The sequence below is a fragment of the Carex rostrata genome, chromosome 34 (assembly GCF_964058835.1).
Source record: "Carex rostrata chromosome 34, lpCarRost1.2, whole genome shotgun sequence".
NCBI lineage: Eukaryota > Viridiplantae > Streptophyta > Magnoliopsida > Poales > Cyperaceae > Carex > Carex rostrata.
This window is the reverse complement of record NC_135951.1, coordinates 921,138-948,154: the sequence shown is the minus strand read 5'-3', so window position 1 is coordinate 948,154 and position 27,017 is coordinate 921,138. Positions and strand designations below refer to the sequence as shown.

At 32.7% G+C, this 27,017-nt stretch overlaps 3 protein-coding genes and 1 long non-coding RNA gene across 7 annotated transcripts; 2 read left to right on the top strand and 2 right to left on the bottom strand.

The window, feature by feature from the left end:
- The first annotated feature begins 219 nt into the window (after positions 1 to 219).
- LOC144549060 (disease resistance RPP8-like protein 3) lies at positions 220 to 2,260 on the top strand. Its single transcript, XM_078297817.1, has 3 exons — positions 220 to 773; positions 1,111 to 1,303; positions 1,815 to 2,260. The coding sequence occupies exons 1-3, from the start codon at positions 220 to 222 to the stop codon at positions 1,845 to 1,847; spliced, it is 780 nt and encodes a 259-aa protein (XP_078153943.1). The 3' UTR covers positions 1,848 to 2,260.
- A 1,698-nt stretch (positions 2,261 to 3,958) lies between these two features.
- LOC144549047 (putative disease resistance RPP13-like protein 2) lies at positions 3,959 to 8,289 on the top strand. 2 transcript variants are annotated; one of them, XM_078297808.1, is made up of 4 exons: positions 3,959 to 4,091; positions 5,609 to 6,612; positions 6,968 to 7,160; positions 7,842 to 8,289. In XM_078297808.1, exons 2-4 carry the CDS (start codon positions 5,666 to 5,668, stop codon positions 8,106 to 8,108), a joined length of 1,407 nt encoding a protein of 468 aa, XP_078153934.1. In that variant the 5' UTR covers positions 3,959 to 4,091; positions 5,609 to 5,665; the 3' UTR covers positions 8,109 to 8,289. The 2 variants fall into 2 exon arrangements, with proteins under 2 accessions (XP_078153934.1, XP_078153933.1); XM_078297807.1 differs by having other exon boundaries at positions 4,008 to 4,091; positions 6,968 to 8,289.
- A 2,419-nt stretch (positions 8,290 to 10,708) lies between these two features.
- Positions 10,709 to 13,214, bottom strand: LOC144549166 (uncharacterized). 2 transcript variants are annotated; one of them, XR_013509599.1, is made up of 4 exons: positions 12,714 to 13,214; positions 12,141 to 12,221; positions 11,963 to 12,054; positions 10,709 to 11,324 (listed from the first exon to the last, which is right to left on the bottom strand). It is a non-coding gene; the product is annotated as an uncharacterized LOC144549166 (long non-coding RNA). The 2 variants fall into 2 exon arrangements; XR_013509600.1 differs by having other exon boundaries at positions 11,988 to 12,054.
- A 4,545-nt stretch (positions 13,215 to 17,759) lies between these two features.
- Positions 17,760 to 23,350, bottom strand: LOC144549186 (shaggy-related protein kinase eta-like). Of its 2 annotated transcripts, none has more exons than XM_078297919.1 (12): positions 23,204 to 23,350; positions 21,786 to 21,875; positions 21,630 to 21,689; positions 20,951 to 21,223; positions 20,747 to 20,821; positions 20,588 to 20,644; positions 20,026 to 20,166; positions 19,557 to 19,607; positions 19,362 to 19,457; positions 19,180 to 19,263; positions 18,444 to 18,545; positions 17,760 to 18,345 (listed from the first exon to the last, which is right to left on the bottom strand). In XM_078297919.1, the coding sequence occupies exons 1-12, from the start codon at positions 23,216 to 23,218 to the stop codon at positions 18,244 to 18,246; spliced, it is 1,146 nt and encodes a 381-aa protein (XP_078154045.1). In that variant the 5' UTR covers positions 23,219 to 23,350; the 3' UTR covers positions 17,760 to 18,243. The 2 variants fall into 2 exon arrangements, with proteins under 2 accessions (XP_078154045.1, XP_078154044.1); XM_078297918.1 differs by having other exon boundaries at positions 22,970 to 23,227.
- Between the last annotated feature and the right edge of the window lie 3,667 nt (positions 23,351 to 27,017).

Sequence of the window (27,017 nt, the reverse complement as noted above, 5' to 3'; positions counted from 1 at the left end):
AGTATGCGACTACTATCCCATAAAGTTGGAAATTTCATGAGTGAGATTGTTGAACAAAGAGTAGACGGTGTTAGGAGGAGAATCCGTTTGAGGAAAGATTGGAGAGAAATCACACATTTAATCACGGATATATTCCACCGCAGCGAACTTTATACACTGCATAAAAAAGGTGACCTGCTCCGCGGGTTCAGCGGTGACTACATAGAGAGAATTGAAAACATGCTTCTTGAGACAGTAGATTGTTCAAACTGCGAAACACTGAATGAGAAGCAGAGCCAAGTACTCCTCCTCAAGAAAGCAATTCCAGTTGCTAAGCATACACCCAACAAAGAACAGAGCCTACCCCTCTTCAAGATATACTTGGAACTGGAAAGTCTCCCTTTGCTGATTTGCAAGGCATGTGAAGAACAGCCTCTCGCTCTTCTACTTATAGGGGGTCTCCTTTCGTTCAAACCAATGGCCTACGACACCTGGAACAGAGTGAATGATGGTCTGGTCATGATCAAAGAGTCTAATAATTGTGTTACGAACAATAATTTGTGGCACATTATTAACTACTGCTATCATGATTTACCCAACTCTCTCAAGCTCTGCTTTCTTTATTTTGCATGTTACCCAATTGGTTACGAGATTCCTGCAACCTCTCTAACTCACATATGGATTGCTGAAGGATTTGTTACACCAGAGGTAGAAGAACGGATTGAAAAAGGATTGCTTACACCAGAGGAAGAAGAACAGACTGCAAATAAGTATCTGGAGCAACTTGTCCAAAGGTATTCTTAATATTTTGGAAAATTGATATTAGTTCGGTCTCACAATTTATAGGTGATTACTAGCTCTATGCTTTTTCCTGTTGTCGCATAAATGATATCGCAATTATTAATAAGATGGTTCAAACATTAGGTCATGGTTTCTTAAAATGAGGTCAACGACAAAAATGAATTTTAATTATTTTAATTACAATAGTATATAACTTTCTTAATTTAGTCTACTTGATGATAAACAAAGCAATATTTTTCTTACTATAAGTAAATTGAGAAAATAATTTGTTCTTTTATCAAAATGAATATGTACTAATTGATGTTTCCTTAATTTTCTTTGTGCATGTAGGTCGTTGGTTTGTGTTTCAAAGAGATCACTATTAGGCACAATAAAAAGCTTCCGATTACCTCGTCAAGTTCATGAATTTGCCATCCAACAATCCTACAAGGATTATTTTATGGCTGCCAATCCAGATCAGCAAAAAGTTCAATCCATGTTCCGTTTAGCAATTCATCACGACAATAAGAAACAATACACAGAGGTCAAAATGAATCATATACTTTCCTTTTTAGCCTTTAATTTTGATAGAAATGTTCTTGGAAGTGCCGTGCTCCTCAGAGTGTTAGAATTGAGAAAATCCACAGTGCCAGTAACAATTTTACCAAACATGAATTTCCTACGATATTTGGGCTTGAGGGGTTCTAACATATGTGAGCTTCCTAAAAATATAGGAGACATGAAATATCTTCAAACGTTGGATGTTAGAGATACAAGCATAGAAACCCTTTCTGAATCTCTATGGACCATCTCAAAACTTCTTCATGTTTACGTGAATCCTAGCCCTCAAATTAAAGGCCCACCCTCAGCAGCAATTATACCAAACCTGCATATCCTTAAAACAGTTGTGGCTCATGAGTCGTGGCAAGAAAACATTCCAAACTTCTTGATAAACCTTAGAAAATTCGCACTTTCAAATTGGAACAATCTAGACTGGAAATCTATTTCTAGCCTATTGAATCACCCAGATAATCTCATCACAATGGCAATTATAGGCAACATTATACCGTCAGAGTGTGCCGATATAAGGGCATTTCCTAACCTCAAGACAGTGAAATCTATTAAATTAGAGGGACAATGGAAATATTGTAGAAAACTTTCCATAGATAATTATAAATTTCCTCCAAATCTTGCAAAGCTCACCCTAACCAATTCCGGTTTAAAGGAAGACCCCATGCCGACACTAGGAAGATTACAATCCCTGAAATTGCTGAGGTTACAAGATGAAGCATACACAGGTAATCAGATGGTTTGCTCAGCAAATGGGTTTCCACAACTGCAGTTCTTAAAACTTAAGAAAATGGAGAACTTGGTGAATTGGGTGGTGGAACCGAATGCTATGTCACAGCTTACCACACTGCGTGTTGTTCAATGTGGGAAGCTGAACTACCCTTCTAATCTGACTGTTACTATTTCTGATATAGATGATTGAAAATGCTGGTTTCGGTCTCTTCCTTAATTTAATTGAGTTTAACGTTCTTTCTTTTTTTATGTGTGCTTGTGTGTCCCTTGGTTCTTGTTTTCATGTATGATAAGATATTTGTATCAATGTGTTAATTATAATAATGTATGTTGGGAATAAATTTAGTAAAATAAATGTTTCAATGGAATTTTTTGTTTCCATTTAAATCAAATAGTACATTTACCCTTCTAGGTTTGGGTTTGTTATGCATGTTTGTGTTATGATTCTATAACCTTCATTATTTACTCATGAGCATAGTTACATTGAGTGAATTGACTGAATAACTCGTGTAAATGGTTTTTGAGAGATATTCTGGTAGAATGACAATTTGTTGAAATACTGTTTCTTTTAAGTTTTCGATCTGTCATATTATAACCACTTGCATTGCACCATGTATAACCCTATCATTGCGTAGTGTTAGTTTTTATAAGACAAGAGAGATGAGAGATTATAAGAAAACAACTTATTATTCCAATTTTATTTTTAACTTTACATGTATCTCTATTTATAGGAGAAATTTAAAAAACTAGCCATTGTACTATTAATTACAACTACCAACTACTAACCACTATCTCCTATTAATTAATTACAAGACACTATTTTCTAAACTAGCCGTTACAATTCAAAAATTATATCTAGCCATTATTTTTAACTCCCCCTCAAGCTATGAATGCATATATCATACAATCCTAGCTTGCTTGTAATTTGTTCAAATGGACGCAGATCCAAGCCTTTAGTGAATATATCCGCGAGTTGATCTTCACTTTTTACGTATGGTGTCTCAATTTCTTTTGCTTGAACATTTTCTCTAATAAAGTGGCAATCCACTTCTATATGCTTTGTTCGCTCTTGAAACAAGATATTTGAAGCTACATGTCGTGCGGAATTGTTGTCGCAATAAAAGCGATAAATAAAAAGAAATTGATGTTGTGTACAATTAGCATCAAAATGAAAAGGATGCATTTTTTTTTCTTGTCAAGGTCAAAATTTGCATTATAATACATTTTTATTAAGTTGAAGACTACTAAAATCGTTGTTGGCACACCAATGCAAAATTTAGTTGAAAAGCGCATGACCAGGTTCTTCATTAATTCTAATTGCTTTAGTTGGATCAAGGATATATACTTTACATCAAAAGTTCAAAAGAACGCAATAGACACAAGTTTATGATAAGAATTTCCTACAAAGAAGTTACAATGACAAGAGAATAATTGCTTTGCATCCAGCTGTTACGTACCTATCCTCATGCATGCATGTGGACAACATACAAAAACAAAAAATTCCAGGAGTATGTCTTTATTTATTCCTAAACTTAGACACTATTCAAAGTATCTCACTTTACGTGCAACATACTCTAAACTATAGCTAATGTTCACTCTTGGAATCTCAATAGCTTTGAATGGTGTACGTTTGGAAGCTTATTTATAATTGGCAATGAGAGAGTACTAATGTAAAAATCTGTCAATCAACCTTTTATATTTGGGGGAGAGAGTATTTATTGGGGTAGTAGCTAGGTGAAGAACGAGAGATCAACAATCTATCCCACAGATCCAACCTTCTCTAGTGAAAGAGCAATGATACCCGCGGGTATGTGTATCCTACCTCTCTCACTGATTTCCTTTATTAAGAGTTTAGCCTCTGACTCCTTTAATTATTAAGCGTTTACTCTTTGAATTTCTATAGTTTTGAATGATTCATGTAGATAAGCTTATTTATAATTGGCAATGACAGGGTATTAATCTCAAAAATCTGTCAAGCTCATCAGGTCGACATTAGTTGGGCTCCGCTCTCCTTGGAGGTATTTCTCAAGGTGCACCTTTATCTTGTTTTCATATTATATCTAAATAGCTAGATGTGCTAGGTGCTAAATATGAAGTGAGAAAAAAAATACTAAAGGAGAATAAGAGTACTAATAAAAAAAAGGAAAGATTAAAATGACTTATCAATTATGAATAATTAATTTGTTGGCAAAATAAGAAAGGAAAGAATATGTTGAAACGTCATATTAGATATAATAAAGAGTATAGATTTTTTTTTTAATAAATCTGGGGGAGGGGCAAACTATATATCCAACAAGATTATATTCTCAAGGAATTAATCATCTGGATTTTGAATTTGTGACCTTCCACACATAAATCATTATTTTAATTTGTCACTAAATTAAAAGCTAGTTCTCATAATAAAGAGTATAGTGTCAAAATATTGACTTTGAGAAAAAATCAACCTGTTTGATAGGATATTTAATTTCACGGCCTTATCTTAGCCTTTATGCATGTTAATTATTCGATTTAACAATTATAAATGAATGTGAATTAATGGGAGTTAACTGTTTGGAAATTTCAATAGACATTTTTTGTAAATTTAAAATCGAGATTTCATACAGGTTTTGAATTTAAAATATTTTTAATTATTTTTATAATAATATTATGATAAATATAATAGAAAACTTTTTTTAGCTGAATACTTATTTGAAAAAAGATTCATTGGCTTCAATTGTATCGCATAATTTTTTAAAAGATTTTCTTAGTGAATTATTGACGTTCCACATTTTCTCTCTTTCTTTCCAAATCCATGGAATTAGCAGCATAGCTGACTTATAATAGATTATAAAATATAAATTACAATTAAATATCAGGCAAAATAAATAATATATTTTATTAAGTAACTAAAGATAATGTTTTTTGTGTGAAAAGTTAGCATTTTAGAAATCCAACTGAGTCTACATGATGTGTAATTAATGCCAAGGCATTCAATACTAAGTTCGATAAAAAAAAATTCCATAGAGGGGCTGTGGGGAACATACAAAATAAAAAATTCCAAGAGTATGTCTTTATTTATTCCTAAACTTAGACACTATCGAAAGTATCTCACTTTGCATGTAACAGACTCTAAATTATTGCTAGGGTTCACTCTTGGAATCTCAATAGTTTTGAATGATGTACGTAGAGGAGCTTATTTAAATAACTGGGTTCAAATACATTAACTTATTGATACTAGATATATAAAAAAAACCCCAAAATTAATAGTCTCTCACATGATAAAAAAAATATCAAAAATAATTTCTTACACAATAAGAAACAACAAAATAGTATTTTTCTTTTACACATTAAAAACAAGAAAAACAATAGGGGGGATTTAATTTCCAGGGAGGATAAATTAATCCGGATATAGTAAATCAAAATTACTTTTCAAAATCCAATTAGAGCAGTTGACAACTGCCCCCGAGTTATATAGTGGATCCGCCAATGGGCTCTAGGTCTGAAGTTTTAATGTTTCACTCACCATTTATAGTATTTCCCATTTTTAAGTGTTTCTTTTGCATTGCAGTTACTTGGTTGAGCTTGGAGTTGAATTGAATTTGATTTTGAGATAGTTGAAATAGAGATGGATACCTCACTACTAAGTTCCATAATTGATATGCTATCCCATCCCGCCGTCAATAATTTTCTTTCAGAAAATATCCCTGGTATTTATTCAGGTGAGTTGGTGCACCGGCTGATGGTAATGAGGTACACAACATTCAAGGGGCTCCCTCAGGAGGAAAAGCAAGCTCAAATTGAGAGTATGCAACTACTAGCCCGTAAAGTAACAAATTTGATGAGTGAGATTGTTGGACGAAAAGCAGGCTCTATTACGAGAGATGATTTGGAGAAAGATTGGAGAGAAATCGCAAATTCAATCATGGATATGTTCATCCGCAGCAATTATGGTACACTGCAATTAGAAGGTGAGGTGCTCTCCGAGTTCAGCTGCGACCACATAGAGAGAATTGAAAACATGCTTCTTGAGACAGTAGATTGTTCAAACTGCAAAACACTGAATGAGAAGCAGAGCCAAGTACTCCTCCTCAAGAAAGCGATTCCAGTTGCTATGCATACACCCACCGAAGAGCAGAACCGCTTACTCCTCGAGATAAACTCAGAACTGGAAAGTCTCCCTTTGCTGATTTGCAAGGCATGTGTAGAACAACCTCTCTCTCTTCTACTTATAGGGGGTCTCCTTTCATTCAAACCAATCTCCTACGACACCTGGAACAGAGTGAAAGATGATCTGGTCATGATCAAAGAGCCTAATAATTGTGTTACGAGCAATAATACGTGGCACATTATTAACTACTGCTATAATGATTTACCCAACTCTCTCAAGCTCTGCTTTCTTTATTTTGCAAGTTACCCAATTGGTAACGAGATTCCTGCAACCTCTCTATCTCACATATGGATTGCTGAAGGATTTGTTACACCAGAGGTAGAAGAATGGATTGAAAAAGGATTGCTTACACCAGAGGAAGAAGAACGGATTGCAAATAAGTATCTGGAGCAACTTGTCCAAAGGTATACTTAATATTTTGGAAAATTGACATTAGTTCGTTCTCACAATTTATAGGTGATTACTAGCTCTATGCTATTTCCTGTTGTCGCATAAATGATATCGCAATTATTAATAAGATGGTTCAAACATTAGGTCATGGTTTCTTAAAATGAGGTCATCGACAAAAATGAATTTTAATTATTTTAATTATTTTAATTATTTTAATTACAATAGTATATAACTTTCTTAATTTAGCCTACTTGATGATAAACAAAGCAATATTTTTCTTACTATAAGTAAATTGAGAAACTAATTTGTTCTTTTATCAAAATGAATATGTACTAATTGATGTTTCCTTAATTTTCTTTGTGCATGTAGGTCGTTGGTTTGTGTTTCAAAGAGATCACTATTAGGCACAATAAAAAGCTTCCGATTACCTCGTCAAGTTCATGAATTTGCCATCCAACAATCCTACAAGGATTATTTTATGGCTGCCAATCCAGATCAGGAAAAAGTTCAATCCATGCTCCGTTTAGCAATCCATCACGACAACAAGAAACAATACACAAAGGTCAAAATGAATCATATACTTTCCTTTTTAGCCTTTAATTTTGATAGAAATGTTCTTGGAAGTGCCGTGCTCCTCAGAGTGTTGGAATTGAGAAAATCCACAGTCCCAGTAACAATTTTACCAAACATGAATTTCCTACGATATTTGGGCTTGAGGGGTTCTAACATATGTGAGCTTCCTAAAAATATAGGAGACGTGAAATATCTTCAAACGTTGGATGTTAGAGATACAAGCATAGAAACCCTTTCTGAATCTCTATGGACCATCTCAAAACTTCTTCATGTTTACGTGAATCCTAGCCCTCAAATTAAAGGCCCACCCTCAGCAGCAATCATACCAAACCTGCATATCCTGAAAACAGTTGCGGCTCATGAGTCGTGGCAAGAAAACATTCCAAACTTCCTGATAAACCTTAGAAAATTCGCACTTTCAAATTGGGAAAATCTAGACTGGAAATCTATTTCTAGCCTATTGAATCACCCAGATAATCTCATCACAATGGCAATTATAGGCAACATTATACCGTCAGAGTGTGCCGATATAAGGGCATTTCCTAACCTCAAGACAGTGAAATCTATTAAATTAGAGGGACAATGGAAATATTGTAGAAAACTTTCCATAGATAATTATAAATTTCCCCCAAATCTTGCAAAGCTCACCCTAACCAATTCCGGTTTAAAGGAAGACCCCATGCCGACACTAGGAAGATTACAGTCCCTGAAATTGCTGAGGTTACAAGATGAAGCATACACAGGTAATCAGATGCTTTGCTCAGCAAATGGGTTTCCACAACTGCAGTTCTTAAAACTTAAGAAACTGGAGAACTTGGTGAATTGGGTGGTGGAACCGAATGCTATGTCACAGCTTACCACACTGCGTGTTGTTCAATGTGGGAAACTGAACCACCCTTCTAATCTGACTGTTACAATTTCTGATATAGATGATTGAAAATGCTGCTTTCGGTCTCTTCCTTTGATTGAGTTTAACTTTCTTTCTTTTTTTGTGTGTGCTTGTGTGTCCCTTGTTCTTTATGTTCTTGTTTTAATGTATGCTATGATATTTGTATCAGTGTGTTAATTATGATAATGTATGTTGGGAATACATTGAGTAAAATAAATGTTTTCAATGGAATTTTGTGTTTCCATTTAAATCAAATAGTATATTTACCCTTTTAGGTTTGTGTTTGTTATGCATGTTTAATTGTGTTATGATTCTATAACCTTCATTATTTACACATGAGCATAGTTACATTGAGTGAATTGACTGAATACTATACTCATGTAAATGGTTTTTGAGAGATATTGTGGTAGAATAACAATTTGTTGAAATACTGTTTCTTGTAAGTTTTCCATCTCTCATATTATAACCACTTGCATTGCACCATGTATATAACCCTATCATGCGTAGTGATATATTTCTTTTGTCAGAGCTACATGTAACTCACAAATCACAAATTCGTAGCATGGATGTAAGAGTTTTATGTAACTCACAAATTTGGTAGCAGTCTCTGCCCCAAACCGACAGTGAAAAGCACTAAAGATTTCCACGTAATTTGATGAGACTGGCATGATTTTGTTAGAAAAAGTAAGATGAATAGACTATTTCGGAACATTCACTCAAATTATGCACTTTTAGGCTATTAGTTCAAATTCAAAACCAAGTGTAAGAAGGATGAGTCCGGTTCTTGAAGCCTTTATCAAGAAATAATCACTTATTAGTTATTGCATTTCATTTGATTTCGCTAGCTTTTTCTTTTTCTTTTTCTTTGCTGAAGGGGCCGGCCTTTAAACTTAAGCTTTGGTCAAGTTAGAAAGTTTGAGGTTCCAGATCTAGACCTCATGAGATTGGTACATTTCTAATATTGACCCTGAAATTTGATACTTTTTTTTTTAATTTACATTCCTCTTCTTTATTTGGCTTGTTTATATATAGCTAATTATTTATTGATTTTATAAAATAAATCAAATGCTGTCATAAACTTTCATAAAATGTACAAAAAAGTAAGAGTGAGTCTATGGTACTATGCATATCACGGGTTGTTACCGTGCTACGGCTCGATATTCGAGTTTTCAAATCCTAACGGTCGATCCGAACCGTTCATCTTGTTCTCCATATTAATATGTGTTTGGAGACCAAATTTTACATTTTTTGAAATTTTTTTACTATTTTGTTAGATATTTAGAAAATCACTTGATCTGAAAATTCTGGACCATCCAAAAACAGTGATTTTCAATAAATCTAAAAAAATAGTAAAAAAATTTCAAAAAATGTACAATTTGGTCTCCAAACACATATTAATATGGAGAACAAGATGAACAATTCGGATCGACCGTTAGGATTTGAAAACTCGAATATAGAGCCGTAGCATGGTAACAAATCGTAATATGCATAGTACCATAGACCCACTCAAAAAGTAATATAAGGCATGAAGCTAAGTATCACAAAAAATTCCCAAATCCTTGTGTCACTACTCGTCTAAACCATTTGAAAATACTTTGCTTTGTGCTGAAACAAGCAAAAAAGTTAAAATTCGGTTTGTTGAAAATTGTACTAAGACAAAAACATTTCATTCATACAAGGAAATAGTAGGCCCAACTAAATAAATGGAACACAAGAGATCTTAGAAAAACAAATAATAGCCCAACTAAATAATTGCTGGCCCAACACAAGCAAAATTCAACGGCCCAAGAAATCGCGCTTTTTCTCCGAAGCCTGTTTATAACCATCGGATCAGTCCAATGGTCATCGCACAAATTCTGTCCTCTATCTTAATGAATATTTGATTGGCACGAATCATAAAGCAGATCAGACGGCTCGGACCTGGTACTGCACCGTTTATATTGCAGCGGATCCTTCTTCAATCTACCATTTGAAAAGATTCAATCAAACTATTCGTTTCACTAAATGAGCACTCCAATTGGTTCCTTCTCTCTCCGCACCTATGTCATCTAAGGGTGTCAAAAAAGGTTTTGAATTTTCTCTTCTTCTTTTTTGCGTGTTTCTCATATTACAATTGCAGCTCGAAAGGTGTTCTATTATCGGGGGCGGATCTAAATTTTAGTTATATATATATTATGAGGAGGGATCAAGTTATAAAGATTTTTTAGTTACAACAAGTTACCACAACTGTTTTTTACATTTTTAAAGTCCAAATCATCGATCCAAACTGTTAAGAGCATCTCCATTGGTGCAATTGAAATGCAATTGCTAATAAAAAATAACTGTCAAATAAAATTATCTTCAAACTTAATTTCAAATTCTCTACATCCATGCAATTGCATTTCAATTGCATTTCTGCCACGTCAGCGAAATTTTTATTAATTTTTTTCCTTTGACTGATGAGATATAAATTCAAAATACGTTAAACTCCTATGTTCCTCCTCTCTACGATACCCTCCCTCTCTCTCTCTCTCTGTTAACCCCATCTCCACGATACCCTCCCTCCCTCTCTCTCTTTTTGAAAAATTGGCAGAAACTGCCAATGTATATATTAGAAAAAATTATCCAAATTACAACAACGAACAGCTTCAAGCAAAAACATCTAAACAGAAAGCCAAGAAAAAATCCCCCTTTACCAGTATGCATACCAATAAGATTAAATTCCTTTAGCCCTATTTTGCAAACCTCCCCATGCATAAATACATAGCTATTGGGTAACTAAACACATCAAATTCATATACACTAACGACACAACAAAATTCTGAAAAATTAAAATGAAAAATTAAAATGTAATTTAAGCGAAAACACCCGTCTCCCACAGACCTATTAACAGACCCATTAGTCAATCCGGGTCTGCCAGTAAGTTGGTACCAATCATTCTATGCTTTCCCAAGTTACAATACTTCAGCCATAATCTCCCATCCTGTATAATGCGGTCTGTCAGAAGTCTCATTGTAGTCATTTTCCCAGAGAAGATTTTTTCGTTTCTTCTTTTCCACATGTGCCAACAAGCACACATGAAGAGTGACCGCCACTGCTTGTATGCTTGCTTTCCGCTTCTTTTTGCCTGTGACATGGATTTACTCCAAATTCCATCAAGTGACTGAGCAGGATGCATCAGTCGGAAACCAACCGTTGCTGAAACTTCACACCATACTTGGACAGCTACTGGGCATAGGAATATCAGGTGCAGTGCCGATTCAGACGGACCGATCTCAGGCAGCTCTGCAGTTTGTACCATAAAATAATTCATCAAAATTTACAGACTAAAAATTGCTTTGAAGAATGGTATCTGCCAGGTACAGTATAGGCCTGATACCAGGTAAATCTAGAAATTCAGTACTTGGATTCTAATGTTAAACTACTCATTTGGATAGTATTACAATACCCACAAATTGAGCCAATACTATACTGGTAAAGGGCACACTAACAGTATATTGTAATCAGGAGACTAGTTATACGTACACATGTCATAATTAAATTTATCCAAAATCCCAGATGTTTTGCATATTCAGAGTTCCAAGCAAAAAGAAAAGAATTAAACATGGCCCAAATCTTATTTAATAATAAAACTATAGTTTACGAGTCACTAAATGACCTTGGGTTTGGAAGTGCAAAATTATGTAAAAAGAAGAAAAAAGGAAGGGTAAACTGGATATATAATCGGTGCTTGGGTTTACATATCTAATCATACCAAGAGCAAATACACAATATGAAAAGCATGTTTAGTAGTTCATATGTTGTTCATATGCTAATTCTGCAATTAAATCACATTCCATAAATTTTTTTGACTAGCTTTTGGGGCAATAATTTTCTAGGTTTTCTTAGTACATTTAGTTTCTAAACTTGATAAAATAACATACCCAAGGTGATATTAAGGCAAGCTACCTTTGATCAGCTTCACCAGGCACTGACCCGATTAAGCTACCTTTGCGCATATACCTGATCCTAGCACCTGATAAAAATAACAAGTCCATGTTTAAAATTGGCTACCTGAAGATTTAACCACACATTGGCATGAAAGAGAACAAAGAAAGATACCTTTCTTGAGAGACTTTTATGAGTCGGACTATGTCAGATGCCGAGGTGCTCTCATCTTCAACATATACCTCAAAGAAGGTACTAAGCAAGAAGAGTAAGATAGAGACTGAGTTATTCAAAGAAAACCTTACTCACCAGAATCACATAATCAAAAACCATAAACCGATTAAGCTACAAGACCAATGGAAAGGCGTATTAATTGTACTTGTTTTTCAAGAGCAAATCACAACCATGATATACAAAAAGAAAGGTAAAGCGACATCTTATTTTCTGTCAAAGTAACTAGTATATCTCAAAATAGATCAAGGCTGCTGATAAAAGGGCCTTTAAATGAGGAGATATGTACCAGTAGACAAGGGAGAATGTGTACCAACTGGTACTAAAGGGAGAATGTGTACCAGTAGATGAATAGTTATGAAAGGATACCACAAAACTAACAAACATAGAACAAAAGAATATCTATTCAGCAAAATTTGAGAGGGAAAGTTAACTAATTACGCGTCTGAAACAAAATTAATTATAACAATCCAAAATTGAAACAAAGATACGATTAAAGAGAAAATATGCACGTACTAGCTCTTTCAGCTGACAGGGTTCGTAGTTCATCTCTCTCTCTCTCTCTCTCTCGGTCTCGCGCTTGCTCGTTCCTGTTATTTCTGGAGTGAATAATTTTGCAGGGTTCGTTTACAAGTTATGTCCGAACTTGGATGCGAACTGAGAAATTAGAAGAGCATAAATCTGAAGTGAAAAATCAGACGCGGGGAACGGGGAACGAGGAAACACGAGGGCGGTGGCTATGTGGAGGAGGGGAACGGGGAGGGGAAGACCGGAGGTGGTGGCGACGGAGGTCAGATCTGCGGAGGCATGAGCAGGAAGGGGGAGAGGAAATTCTTGGAGGTGTGTGCCTGTGAATTTTAGCTGAGACAGGAAGAGGGGAAATGAAAGATAGACTGGATCTGGATGGAGCGACGAGGTGGAATTCAACAACATTCAGCGAAATGAAAGGCTTTTGCAAGCTTTCAAATTATGCAAGCTTGCAAAATTGGATGTTCCTCTCCATCGGTGAAAGCAGGTTTTACAATTATGACGTCGGAGCCACGTCGGATTTGCAAACGTATTTGCAAGCCGATGGAGAAATGTAATCTCTACAATAAAATGTGTTTTCATATCAAATTTTACATTTTTATTTATTACAAAAATTAGTCAAATTCAGACCATTGAATTTTGTACTCATCTTAATAAATAGTAAAAAAGTTCCAAAAAATATAAAATTTGATCTGGAAGCACATTTTATTGTGGAGATCACATTTAACGGTTTGGATCAACAATTTGGACTTTAAAAATGTAGAAAATAGTTGTGGTAACTTGTTGTAACTCAAAAATTGGTGTAACTTGATTCCTCCTCATATATTATTATTTAATTAAAAATTAGTTTTTTGGAATATTGTATATATTTCAGTCCCCCTAATTAATTATCGCATGTTCTCTTGTAGTTTAATGGTAAGAACTTAGATATTGATTTTGGAGAGGTTAGATTCAATTCTCACTAGTCACAATTTGTGTATTTTAATTTTTAGCTTCCACCCGTCTATCACAGTCATAACCAGTTTGAAACGTGAAATGATTGTCTCATAATTGAGGTACTTCCGAGGAGGGGGGAGAGGTTTTTTTTTTTTTTTTTGAGCAGATTTATGCATATTTTTAGTGCTTAAATAATATTAATGGGTCTTGTTTAGTGCTTTTTGAGTAGATTTATGCTAAAAATAAATATTAATGGGTCTTGTCTAGTGTTAAAATTGAAATTTTGAGATTTTCTTGTGTAGAGATGTATCTCTTTTAGATTTAAAATTAACAACGCAATTTGTGGTAAACAGTTGGAGGCTAATTAAAGACAAGCATAGGGAGCGAGTAGGGGTGTTCATCGGTTCAGTTCGGTTTAAATTGAATTAAAATTGAAAAATTAAAGTTTTATTTAGTTTACAAAAATCAAACCGAACTCAACAAATTGAAGTATACTTTGGTTTGTTCTATTGAACCGAAATAGGATAAAAATAAATATTTTTTTGTTAATTCTTTTCTTTTAAATATTAATTTAAAAATTGTTTGGTTTGATTTTAAATTTAACCAAACAATGCATATTATGTCGTAATTTTTGATTTTTTTTAAATATTTGACTCGGACAAGAGATGTGTTTAAAAATTTAGGTCAATTAAGACTAACTAGTTTTAAAATTTAAATCGAGCTTTTACGGTTCGATTTATAACCGATTAAAATATGGCATGTATCAAAATCATGGTAAAATATGGCATGTGCCAAAATCATGAATTATTCGCAGAAAATATCCCATATTTTTTAGTTCCACTGATTTTTTTAATAAGATTGTAAAATAGTGAAATATTTGAAAATTTCATAGAAATTATTTACCTCTAATATTCTAGAACTTATTTTTTTTTCTATTTGTTAATTTTTTTTTGGTGTTTTGGCTCTGGCAAAAAAAATTATGGCATGGCATGTCAACACCGCACTTACCTTGCCTTTGAGATACCATGCTCACGTTAACAGATACGTATTGACATGACACATCACGTGTCAACCCGTGTCGTGTCGACATGGCAGCATGCCAAACAATGTATGTCACAGCATATTTTTCAAACCTAGAACTAAGGTCATATCAAACTATTTTTCTTCGATTTTTTTTTTTATTCTTCTTTTATACCCGTGCTTTTATCTTTGGTTGAAGCAGCGATGCAGGTTAAAACTAAGAAATTATGAACCATTTATTAGAAGAAAAATTGTTTTAAATCCATCACTTAAGTATTCACTTTATATATGTCTTTAAATGTATTCATAAGCTAATTTTTGTGTTCCTAAAAGATATGTTTTATATATATATATATATATATAGAGGTAGGCTAATATACAATCGATTGTTCCTGAGGTCCCGTACAACCAAGTCATTTTCTGATTTTTAAAGTCCAAATGATCGATCCAAACCGTTCATCTTGTTCTCCATATTAATATGTGCTTGGAGACCAAATTTTATATTTTTCTGAATTTTTTTACTATTTATTAAGCCACTTTGAAAATCGCTGATCCAACGGTAGCTTCTGGTTTACTGTTTTGTTAAGGCACCGTTGGATCAGCGATTTTCAAAGTGGCTTAATAAATAGTAAAAAAATTCAGAAAAATGTAAAATTTGGTCTCCAAGCACATATTAATATGGAGAACAAGATGAACGGTTTGGATCGATCATTTGGACTTTACAAATCAGAAAATGACTTGGTTGTACGGAACCTCAGGAACAATCGATTGTATATTAGCCTACCTCTATATATATATATATATGTGTGTGTGTGTGTGTGTGTGTGTGTGTGTGTGTGTGTGTGTGTATGTATATGTATATGTATATGTATATTATTGAGTTTGACTAATATAACATCAGTGTCATTTCAGCCTATATAACACCAACTCTAAAACCTATCAAATCGACTTCGAACGACTAAACCAAACCATTCAAACCGATTTACATCATGAGTGATGCGTTTACATACAAATTTTTTATATTTTTGAGTTATTTTAGTATCAAATCAAGCAGCAAAATATTGAAAAATTAATGTATTAAAATTAATTTAAAAACACACACATTTGACCGCTTGACTTAATACTAAATAAATTTGAAAAGTTATAAATTTTGCATGTAAACGCACAACTAATGAAGTAGATTGGTTTGAACGGTTTGGATTTACCGTGTGAAGTCGATTTGATAGGTTTTAGAGTATGTGTTATATAGGTTGAAATGATACTGATATTATACTAGCCAAACTCTATATTATTTGATGTATATGTTTGATTTTGTGTGAATAAATTTATGCACATGTAAAAAAAAAGATTTACGCATGAACAATTAATTTTAGTGTTTTTAGAATCATAAACGTACATGATCTAAATTGATTAAAAATATAACCAACAAAACTTAAAATAATATAGTTTAATTTCGTACATTATATATATATGATATAACAAAAAATATTAATTATTAACTTTTATACAAGAATTAGCTATAATTTGGTTTTACAAGAAACTTAATAAAACTACTGTATTTACTGTGCATTTATAAAATGCATTCTTGAAATAAAAAAGAAACATTACAACCCATAAAAAAAATCTATTTTTAGTTCCTAAATTTCATTGATTTACTCTGAAATCTCATTGTAGACTTAAAAATACATATAAACTAAATATAAATATAAGTTTATTTTTTTAAGTCTGTTGATTTACTCTTATTTTTATGAATTTCTCTATGAAAATAATAAATACATAAATGAAATTTTGTTGATGAGTTTTCGCTCTTCTACCATATACAAGAACATATCGCAAACAACATCTATATAATTTAGAAATACTTACGTAATAAGAATCAAGTAAAACTTGCATGATAATTCATTCAAAATTCTGCTCCCTAGAGGTGCAAACGGATCAGATACGGGTTGGATAGTGGTAAAATCATATTCGTATCTGTTTTTATTTTTCGGATACAGATCGGATATTTGACGAATACATACAGATCGGATATCATATAACATTAGATAAAATTATATATTTTTTACTATTCTAGATAGGTCAAAAATTATTACTTTCGGATGGTCCATAATTTTAGATCAATTGATTTTGTACCTATTTATAAATATAGTAAACACATTATAAAATAACGCATATTACATTGATAGAATTATACAATGTATCGTAATGAAACATGAATATGCATCATGAATTTTAATGTCGATTCTTGCAATTGTCAAAATAAATTGGTTGATAGTACATTACTTGATAAAATTTGCAACCACTGGGCAGGTAGCACCTACCAGTGACAACGACGCCACAAAAAAAAAAGAATTAAAAATAAATGCATGTAATAATCTTAAGGGAAACCAAATTTTAAAAATATCACAATCAATGAAGAAAAATGTATAGCCCCAAATAAAAAAAGAATATTCCCACATGCAATCATCTTAAGGGAAACCAAATTTTAAAAATATCACAATCAATGAAGAAAAATGTATAGCCCCAAATAAAAAAGAGTATTCCCTCAAGTATTCAACAGTAGGACCCACAACTTTACGATCCACATGCATTAATTCCCAATCAAACCAAACTCAATCCAATGCCTCATTGACCATAGAGGTCCCCTTTAAAATTCGTGCAAAGTTAAAAGAACGGTCTGAATCTAGTAATTCTAAAAGATCCCCTTGTCCAGTACTGAGGAGATCCGAATTCTACCACACAGACTACTCTCAAACGAACCAAAATCAATTTGAATTGCAAAGTGGTCTGATTTAAGATTCGTGTCAATAAAACAGACGACTCAGATCTCATTCTACACAGTCCGGTACTCCAGTACCACATTAGATACGAATTCAATAAAAAAGGGGAAAACAAAAAGAGAGAAAAGTGCTCACTAAAAGGATTAGTAGCTAAATAAAATATATTATGGAAAGCAACTACAGATTAGTTTATAATCAAAGACATTCTAAATAATATAATGTGTAGCATCAAAAGGAGGCAATCAAAGAACAAAGTACCAGCACCAACAAATATAAAAACATGAGCACATAATAATCATTGCACTAAATAATCATACAAGTGTATATTAATTAATCTCCACTAGTCAATTCAAACATAGTACAAAATACAGAGGGAAAATGTTTTTTTCTCAACTAGAAAGTACAATTTTACGCCAATAATTTAAACTGGTTCGGGTTCGGGGGGTGGGGGGGTTGCTTACAAATACCCTAGGCAGTAGTAGTACCATTAAGACTTGGTATGAAAACCCTAGAAAGTGGGTCAACCAACATTTTTTTAACCATAGAAAGGGTCTAAGATAGGAATAATATATAGAGGTAAAGGACATAACAATAGAAATTAAAAGATGGTAACAATGATGATAATAATATAATAATTTACATAAAGATTTGGATGAGAAAACGGTGCAAACTCGGGCTACCTCTTACGGCTTCTGCCCATTTGAACTTCCAAAAGATGAGACAATTTGTTGCTTTATAAACTTGGGTAATTTACGAGATATATAATTCTTCTTCTAAGAAGTTTATTTCAAGGCGGCATCGATTTGCATGAAATTTAGACCGGTTTGTCGCTTCACGTGCTCTGGGATCAGCCTGCTCAGTAGATCTGGTGAAGCACCCGCTATCTGCATATATAAAATCAACCAAATTATTTTACTAATTTAAATTTGCAATAATTTGAAGATTATGTTTAACAGGTTTTAAAACTTGAGATTTTAATTACCTCCTGTTTAAAATTGAAGAGGGGAGGAAGGGGACGACCGTTAGGTAACCGGGCCCTTGGCTCTCTCAGTTCATCAAAAAACGGGTGTGCACATGCTTCCAACTGGATTGATTATAAAAAAAATAGTTTAACAGATCATTTAAATAACAAATTTTTCATCCCAATAACAAAATTGAAATTCTAGTACATCAAATCTTGATTTTTTTTATCTACCCAAGTTTAAAGATCTATCAAATTTTTAGTTGATCCTGACAAAATCTGAACGGTTAAGCACAAATCTTAAAGCAACCCATAAAAGATAGTGTTGCTTTGTTTACAGATTAATATATATAGAGAGAGAGTGACTAATGTGCATTTGTATGCATATGGCCCGATATGCATTTGAAAATTGTTGATCCAACAGTGGCTTAATAAAACAGTAAAATCAGCAGCCACCATTGAATCAGCAATTTTCAAAGTGACTTAATAAATAGTAAAAAAATTCAGAAAAATGTAAAATTTAGTCTCCAAGCACATATTAATATGGAGAACAAGATGAACGGTACGGATCGATGTTTTGGATTTTGAAATTTCAAATTTGGACCGTATGCATATCGGGCCATATGCATACGAATGCACATTAGTCACTCTCTCTCTCTCTCTCTATATATATATATACAATCAAAAGGCAAGAATGTGTGTTCTATATCACTAAAAAGTTGATATATATATAAATGGTATAGAACAAGAACCATACAGCAGAATAGCGAAAATTTGGTGAGTACTGGAGAAGGCGAGAGGTAAGATCTATGGCCTCAGGTGGCATCCTCTTGTGAAATATCTGAAATTTAACCACAAGAAAGATAATTAGACATTACTTAATGGTGATAACATAATTACTGAATAAATAAAATAAAGGGAAAGCAATTGCAAACAAACCTTGTGCCAAGGATGCGCCTTAATCTGAGGGAACTTAAACTCTGTATAGTTTGGATTCATGCATTTTATTTCCTCACGGGTCGGTGTACCTAGCACCTGAAAGAACAAAAAAAAAAAAATTAATTTTCCCAAAATAAATCAAATGCATGCGTAATTTCATGTACAACTTAGTAAAAAAAAGAAGAAGTAAAATACCCTGATTATTTGCACAAGCTGGTCCACTGCACTGTCTCCAGGAAATAACGGCTGTAAAAAAAAAAGATAAAACTTCACTTCCCTATTAAAATAATGAGAAAATTTCGCAAGCGCAATAGGGGTAAAAGTGTAAATTACATTGCCAAAATTTCACTTCCTGATTAAAATAATGAGAAACTTTCCAAGAAAAGAAGCAAAAATGGGGGTAAAAGTGTAAATTTCATTGCCAAAACTTCACTCCCTATTAAAATAATAAGAAACTTTTCGTGAAAGAAAGCAAAATAGGGGTAAAAGTGTAAATTTCATTGCCAAAATTTCACTTCCCTTGTTAAAAGAATGAGAAGCTTTCTGAGAAAAGAAGCAAAATAGGGGTAAACGTGCAAATTTCATTGCCAAAATTTACTTTTCTATTTAAATAAGGAGAAATTTTCCGAGAAAAGAAGCACAAAGGGGTAAAACTGTAAATTACATTCCCAAGTAGTAGTTCAGCGAGTACACAACCAGCCGACCAGACATCAATAGCAGTAGTATACTCTTCGGCACCGAAAATTAACTCGGGTGCACGGTAATAACGGGAACATATGTATGATATGTTCGGTTCTCCTTTTACCTAATTATTTACATCAAAATAAAGCAAACATTTACGAATTAATTAAGAATTTAAGAACCAGATTAATTGAAGTAAAATAATTTACTTTATTTTGGAAGTTAGGGCAAATTTTATTCTCCTTAAATTACCCTCTTGATCATAAATAACAATAGAATTATAATAAAGATAACAAGAATGAGGCCATGTAAAATATGATCTTCATATAAACATGTACTGGGATGTCAAATTTTACATTTTTAGAATTTTTTACTATTTTTTAAGATAGGTAGGAAATCACTTGACCTATCTAATAAAATAGTAAAAAAAATAAAAAAATGTAAAATTTGGCATTCAAGTACATTTTCATAACAATTGAATTATAATAAAGATAACAACATCAACTATAATAACTATGATTAAATAATAGAGACTTATTATTTACCAGAACTTTTGCACTTCCGAAATCACAGATCTTGACTTGATGAGTGAGAGGATCCACCTGTGAATACAAAAAATAGAGGGTGCATTAGTACTAACTCTCTGATTCATTAAATACAAAAAGTGAATTTCAACATGAAATATATGTCACAATTTTGCATACCAGTATATTCTGAGGCTTCACATCTCTGTGACAAACTCCCGCAACATTGTGCATAAACGCTAACCCTCTAAATATCTGTATTCCAACATAAATTCAATCAAGCATCATAACCAAATTTCATAAATACAGTCCAAAAATTAGTAAAAAAATTCTAAAAAATATAAATTTTGGTCTGGTAAAAATGAAATGACTGAAAAAACTAACCTGATAAGCGTAGAGTTTGACATAAATAAGGGGTATCCTCTGGTTGCTGCTGGTATAATGCTTCAGAACTCCAGAAAGGGATTCAGGCACAAACTCCATTACCAAATTGAGGTAAATCTCATCTCGGGTAGTAGTAGAGTAGAAACAGTGTTTAAGCGAAATAACATTTGTGTGATCCATCAAGCGCATTAATTGGAGTTCGCGATTTTTGTATCTCCTATCTTGTAAAACCTTCTTTATTGCAACTGTTTCACCCGTTTCCAAGCATTTCGCCTAAATTTTTTTCATAATAAAATTAATTACCCAGATGTTTTAATAGAAAAGGGTAATAAATTGGGTAAATTTGATTGTTTTTTTAAATTTGGAGGGGTACGTATGATATTATGAATTTTAGAAGGGGGAATACGTGATTTCATGATTTTTGAGGGGTATACATGAAATTCACCGTTATTTTTAATAATAAAATTAATTACCCGCATGTTACTTCTGCTTTCTTAATAAAAAAGGGTAATAAATTGGGTAAATTTGTTATTTTTGAAATTTGGGAGGGGCACATATGATATTATGAATTTTAGAGGGTGGAATATGCGATTTCAAGATTTTTGAGGGGTATACATGAAATTGACCCTTAAAATTTAAATTAAGAAATTTAACAGAGAAGAGAAAAGTAAATTTAAACCTGAAAAACAACTCCAAAAGATCCACTCCCGACAATACGCTCTGCCATGTAGCTAATAGTCTACAAGAAATAGAGAACAAAAGATCAAAATCTATTAATAACATTTGAAAACATTTTGAGTTTTTTTTTTTCGATTTTTGAGGTATTATAAGAGACCTGTTTTGGTTCGCCATTCTTGCCTCCAATTGTAGTAGAAATGATATGGCCACTTAGATTATCATTTCCCATTACTACCGATGCTTGCTGCTGCAAAAATTATATAATTAGTAACTGATGGTACAAATTAACACCAACTTAAACCAATAATTATTTTTCATAGTTATTTTATACTTCATTTCATTCAACTAACAAGCTGAAATTGCCACCCCGCCCCACGAAACAAGAACACTTAATATCCCTTTTTTGTTGTTTTGATTTGATAGGGAACACATATTCAGTTCTGTCAAATTAATCTAAAGTAGAAAGTTAAGATATGGATCAAACAAATTTATTCAAAAATAATAATTTGTTGAGTTCAAAGAACAGCTTTATTAATTAACAAATCGAACGGCACACTGCCATACAGTAAGAAAAATGCAACAAATTGAGAAAGAGAAAATCAAAACAATAGCCCCCCCCCCCCGCCCCGAAACAAGAACACTTAATTTCTTTCTTTTTTTGTTTCGACTTGATGCGAAAAAAAATAATTTTGCAAAATTACAGTAACCTAAAGTATTAGTTTCGCGAAATTAACCTAAAGCAGAAAGTTATGATATGGATCAAACAAATTAATTCCAAAATAATGATTTGTTGAGTTCAATGAACAGCTATATTAATTAACAAATCGAACGGCACACCACCATACAGTAAGAAAAATAACTATTTTAACAAGCTGAAATTGGTCTGAAAGTAAGAAAAATGCAACAAATTACGAAAGACAAAATCAAAACAGTTCTTCCCCCTCCCCCCCCCCCCCCCCTTCCCCGGCGCCGAAACAAGAACACTTAATTTATTTCTTTTTTTGTTTTGATTTGATAGGGAACAAATTAATTTCGCAAATTACAGTAACCTAAAGTACTAGTTTCGCGGAATTAACCTAAAGTAGAAAGTTATGATATGGAGTTCAAAGAACAGCTATATTAATTAACAAATTAACAGTAAAGTCACAATAATTAAACTGAAAAAATGGAAAAAAAATATTTCCAGATTAATATATATACACACATTAGTAAAATTAGCCTAATTTATTTAACTAAGAGAAACAACATGCAAGATCCCTAAATCCCAAATTAATTCGATAAACAAAACAACAATTAGCTCAATTCTTTGAAAGGGGGAGAGAGAGAGAGAGAGAGAGGCACCGAGACAGCTAAACCGGTGGTCTCTGAAATGTGGGGCCCGGCTTCCATGGCCTGACTAGGTTTCTCAGAAGGAGATCTGGAAAACCTAGAGCCCCAAATCTCACCTCATAAAAAAGCACCGAAATTTCAGATCTACAAACCCTAATTTCTTTCCAAAGCTCCCAAAATAGATTAATAGATGGACAGACAGAGACAGAGAGACAACAGAGAGAGAGAGAGACAGAGAGGGCTTACAGTATCGTCAGCCATGTCGGCGCCAAGGAGGAGAGAGAGAGAGAGGTGAGAGAAAGAGAGAAGGGGGAAGAGGAGAGAGAGAGGAGAGAGAGAGTTGTTGGCTGGCTATATCATGTGTTTCATGAATTCATCTTCTCTAAGGTATCGTAAATTATTGACTAAAATATAAACCGTCGATCAGAATCCGCACGAATAATGATGACACCCTTGTCTGGTAACCGGTTGTGATCTAAACTCAAATAATCTGTTACCTGAGAGTTACTGCCTGGCTATATGATCTGTTGTGTGAATTCGTTTCTTCTACGGTAGCTCACATTTTGTTTTACATCTGAATCATCCGATCAGAATCCGCACGAATATTAAAGAGATCCGTTGTATCTAAAATAATCTGTTACCTGAGGGAAATGAACTGGGTATTAACTGGTTATAGTGATTGGATTTGGACTGGATTATAGTTATTCAAATGTGTATTATTAGCAAGTCTCATTCATCTCTGTTATTTCCTTTCATTTCATATCTGTACACTTAACCTGTTATTTCCATTTCACACTTGACTTAGCTGGCTTGAGTCATACCCCTGAAGTAACATAAACTTTACAGTTTGGATCCAGACTGTCTAATTAGAATTCGAGCCAATCCGGTCCAAGCAGGAAATAGGGGTGTTCATCGGTGTTGGTCTAATCGGTGTTAACCTGATTCGCAAAAATTAGATTTAAATAATTAAATAGATCAGTTTGGTTCAGTTTGGTTTAGAAATTTTAAAACTTGACTGAAAATTTTAAACTCTACTTTAGTCTGAACTAGACATTTAAAAAAATTCAAAAATTACAACATAATGTATATTCTTTGTTTCAGTTTAAAACCGGTTAAAACAAACTAAACTAAAATTTTGAATTTATCTTCAAAAAAAAATTAAAAATCAATAAAAAAAGGTATTTATTTTTATGACTAATATTTTATTTTGGTTCAACTGAACAAATCAAAATTTAATTCGGTTTGTTCGGTCAATTCAATTCGGTTTAATTTTTTAAAATCAAGTAAAACTTTAGTTTGTCAATTTTAATTCCATTTGAACCAAACCGAACACCCAAGAGTTGGAGTGTCCGGATTCAAACTCAAAATTTGAGGTACCTTATATAACATGATTCAGTCGGCGTTGCATTGTTCAATTTTCTGTGGTCTTTGGTAGTAAGTAGCAACAGCATTGTTTGTTTGTCACAATAACTGTTTGACCGTTAGACCAGTCAATCCATGTGGCGTGTTTTTGGCTGTGTTTACATTTATCAATAAATTTTGCTATATTTTATTTTGGATGTGCATCATGATTCGTGCTGATGAGAAATTAAAAGAGAGTTGTTATATATTCTCCCTAAGATCCGGATCAGGAATGGAGAGGAAGCCTAAAGCCGCCGTCTCTCTCTCTCTCTCACCATCCAATTCCAATTTAAATAATTTTAAAATGGCAACTACAAGATGGGGTCCGTCCCATCACAGATACATATCATGATATCAGCCATTGGCTTAGGTGTTGCAATAGTGTTCAGAGTAGGTCAAATGCTCATCGGACCTACTTTGGTTCGATGGATATAGGGATCATCTGATTGTATTAAGATTCGTGCGCTTCGTATTAAAATATGTGCTTGATTGTATCAATTTCCGTGCGTATAAGATCATAATGTTAATCGTAAGGTGTTAGAGCTAATTGAACTTAAAGTAGGTCCCATGTTCATTGAACCTACTCCTATATCGTTGCAATATCGTAAAAGACACATCAGCACAGCTGAATTTTTATAATATCTATAAATAAAAAAATTATAACAATATTGAACCCTTTTTCATATTTTTAAAAATATTCAGACCGCCAAAAATTAAGGCAGCTCTGTGAATTTTTTTAAAGTTAAATTGACAATTTCTACATTAACAAGACGTGTTACTTATTAGTCATACATACAGAATTACAAACCATGCTTGACTAATTACGAAGAGATGTCTTTGCTTCTTAGTATCAATATAACTAGTATTAAAATACCTTTATTAGAGTTTTGTGGGGGTAAAAAAAAATTGGATATTTTTATACTTTTTTATATATTTATTTATTTATAGAGGAGGGTTCAAATGCACCCAAATTTTTGTGCACCCAAATGCACTCTATCTTTCGAATCTTTTTTCTCCATTTTCAAAGTCCGAATAGTCAATCCAAACCGTTAGATGCGATCTATATATTAAGATGTACTTGGAGACCAAATTTTACATTTTTTTGAATTTTTTTACTATTTATTAAGCCACTTTGAAAATCTCTGATTTTACATTTTCTGGACCATTGGATCAGCGATTTTCAAAGTGGCTTAATAAATAGTAAAAAATTTCCAAAAAATGTAAAATTTGGTCTCCAACCACATCTTAATATATAGATTGCATCTAACGGTTCGGATTGACTATTCGGACTTTGAAAACGGAGAAAAATGATAGGGTGCATTTGAACCCTCCTCTTATTTATATTAGTGTAAAAATAGGAGAGCAAAATTTGGATGTGTTGTGATCATTAAAAAATTTGGTGAACATAACTTTTAAATCTATCGGATTGATTTCAAACGAGACGAATCTAAACTTTTGAAACCAATCTATTTGACGAGCGATGATGCATGTACATGAAATTTTTTAAATTTTGAATTCATGTAGTACAAAGTCACGGTAAAAAATTGATGAAAAATAAATGCATTAAAATTAATTTCAAAATTTCAAAATTTTGCATGTACATGCATCACTCATAAAGTAAATCGGTTTCAACGGTTTGGGTTCGTTTTGAAATCAATACGATAGATTTTAAAGTTATATTGACCAAACTCTTTAGTACAACACACTCTAACTTTGATCGAAACACATTGTGCATTTGTAACCAATCGGATTATAAACAATGTTAGATTTAGAAGATTCACTAACAATGAATAGGGTCAATTGACTTGATTGACTGAATCCCATCTATTTTTAAATTTTTTATATTTAGAGTAAAATATTATGAATATTGTAAAACTAATTTTTATATTATTAGTTTTCATACAAAATTTACAAAGTTGTATTTTAAAATCTGAAAGCCTGCTTCTATCTCTAATCAATTATAAATGGAAATTATCAATTTTGAATAATTTTGTTCTTGTTTTCATCTCCACAACATATGAGCCGTTCAACTTGTATAGGTTATGAAGAACCGAGGCATTATTTGAATATTGTTCTTATATTTTACTATATCCATTTTCCCAAATTTAGTTTGAAAAAAAATATTAAAAACAAAGTTAAACTTAGTATAAACAATAAAATTAGTTTGTATTCATAAATTTTGCATACAAATAAATATGTCTTCAAAATATTAAAGATACTTAAATGGATAAACAATAAAATTAACCGCACAAACATAGGAACATAAAAAATTGAATTATTTGAAGAATTATATTATAGCTTAGATACATCAAACATATGTATTTTTAAATGAGAAACATGCCTTGATATATACCTCAATAATCAAAGCTCACCTTGATATACATATAAATGAGAAACATGCATTTGCTTTTCTTGTTTTACATTTCATTTTAAATTAATTCAAGTCATGAATTGACTTAAATAAAAGTTTAATCACCTCTTACTCCATGAAGCTAGAAACTTGCTCACTATCGTCAGAGATCATTTTCAGTGATTTGATTTTAAAATTTTGTAAGAAGTTTTATTTTTATTGAGAAGAAATTTTCATTTATTTGAAAACGGTAATTAAATTATCATCGCATGTTATGTATTCATTTATCTTGAGTAATAAAATCAATAA

Excerpts from the sequence above, each read along its gene's own strand:
- LOC144549060 (XM_078297817.1), top strand. The coding sequence starts at position 220 with ATGCTTCTTGAGACAGTAGATTGTTCAAACTGCGAAACACTGAATGAG. Across the intron at positions 774-1,110 it reads CTGGAGCAACTTGTCCAAAG|GTCGTTGGTTTGTGTTTCAA; the intron begins GTATTCTTAATA and ends TTGTGCATGTAG. Across the intron at positions 1,304-1,814 it reads ATAAGAAACAATACACAGAG|GCAACATTATACCGTCAGAG; the intron begins GTCAAAATGAAT and ends TGGCAATTATAG.
- LOC144549047 (XM_078297807.1), top strand. The coding sequence starts at position 5,666 with ATGGATACCTCACTACTAAGTTCCATAATTGATATGCTATCCCATCCC. Across the intron at positions 6,613-6,967 it reads CTGGAGCAACTTGTCCAAAG|GTCGTTGGTTTGTGTTTCAA; the intron begins GTATACTTAATA and ends TTGTGCATGTAG.
- LOC144549186 (XM_078297918.1), bottom strand. The coding sequence starts at position 23,017 with ATGGAAGCCGGGCCCCACATTTCAGAGACCACCGGTTTAGCTGTCTCG. Across the intron at positions 20,822-20,950 it reads TCAAACTCTACGCTTATCAG|ATATTTAGAGGGTTAGCGTT; the intron begins GTTAGTTTTTTC and ends GTTGGAATACAG. Across the intron at positions 19,458-19,556 it reads AGCTTGTGCAAATAATCAGG|GTGCTAGGTACACCGACCCG; the intron begins GTATTTTACTTC and ends TTGTTCTTTCAG.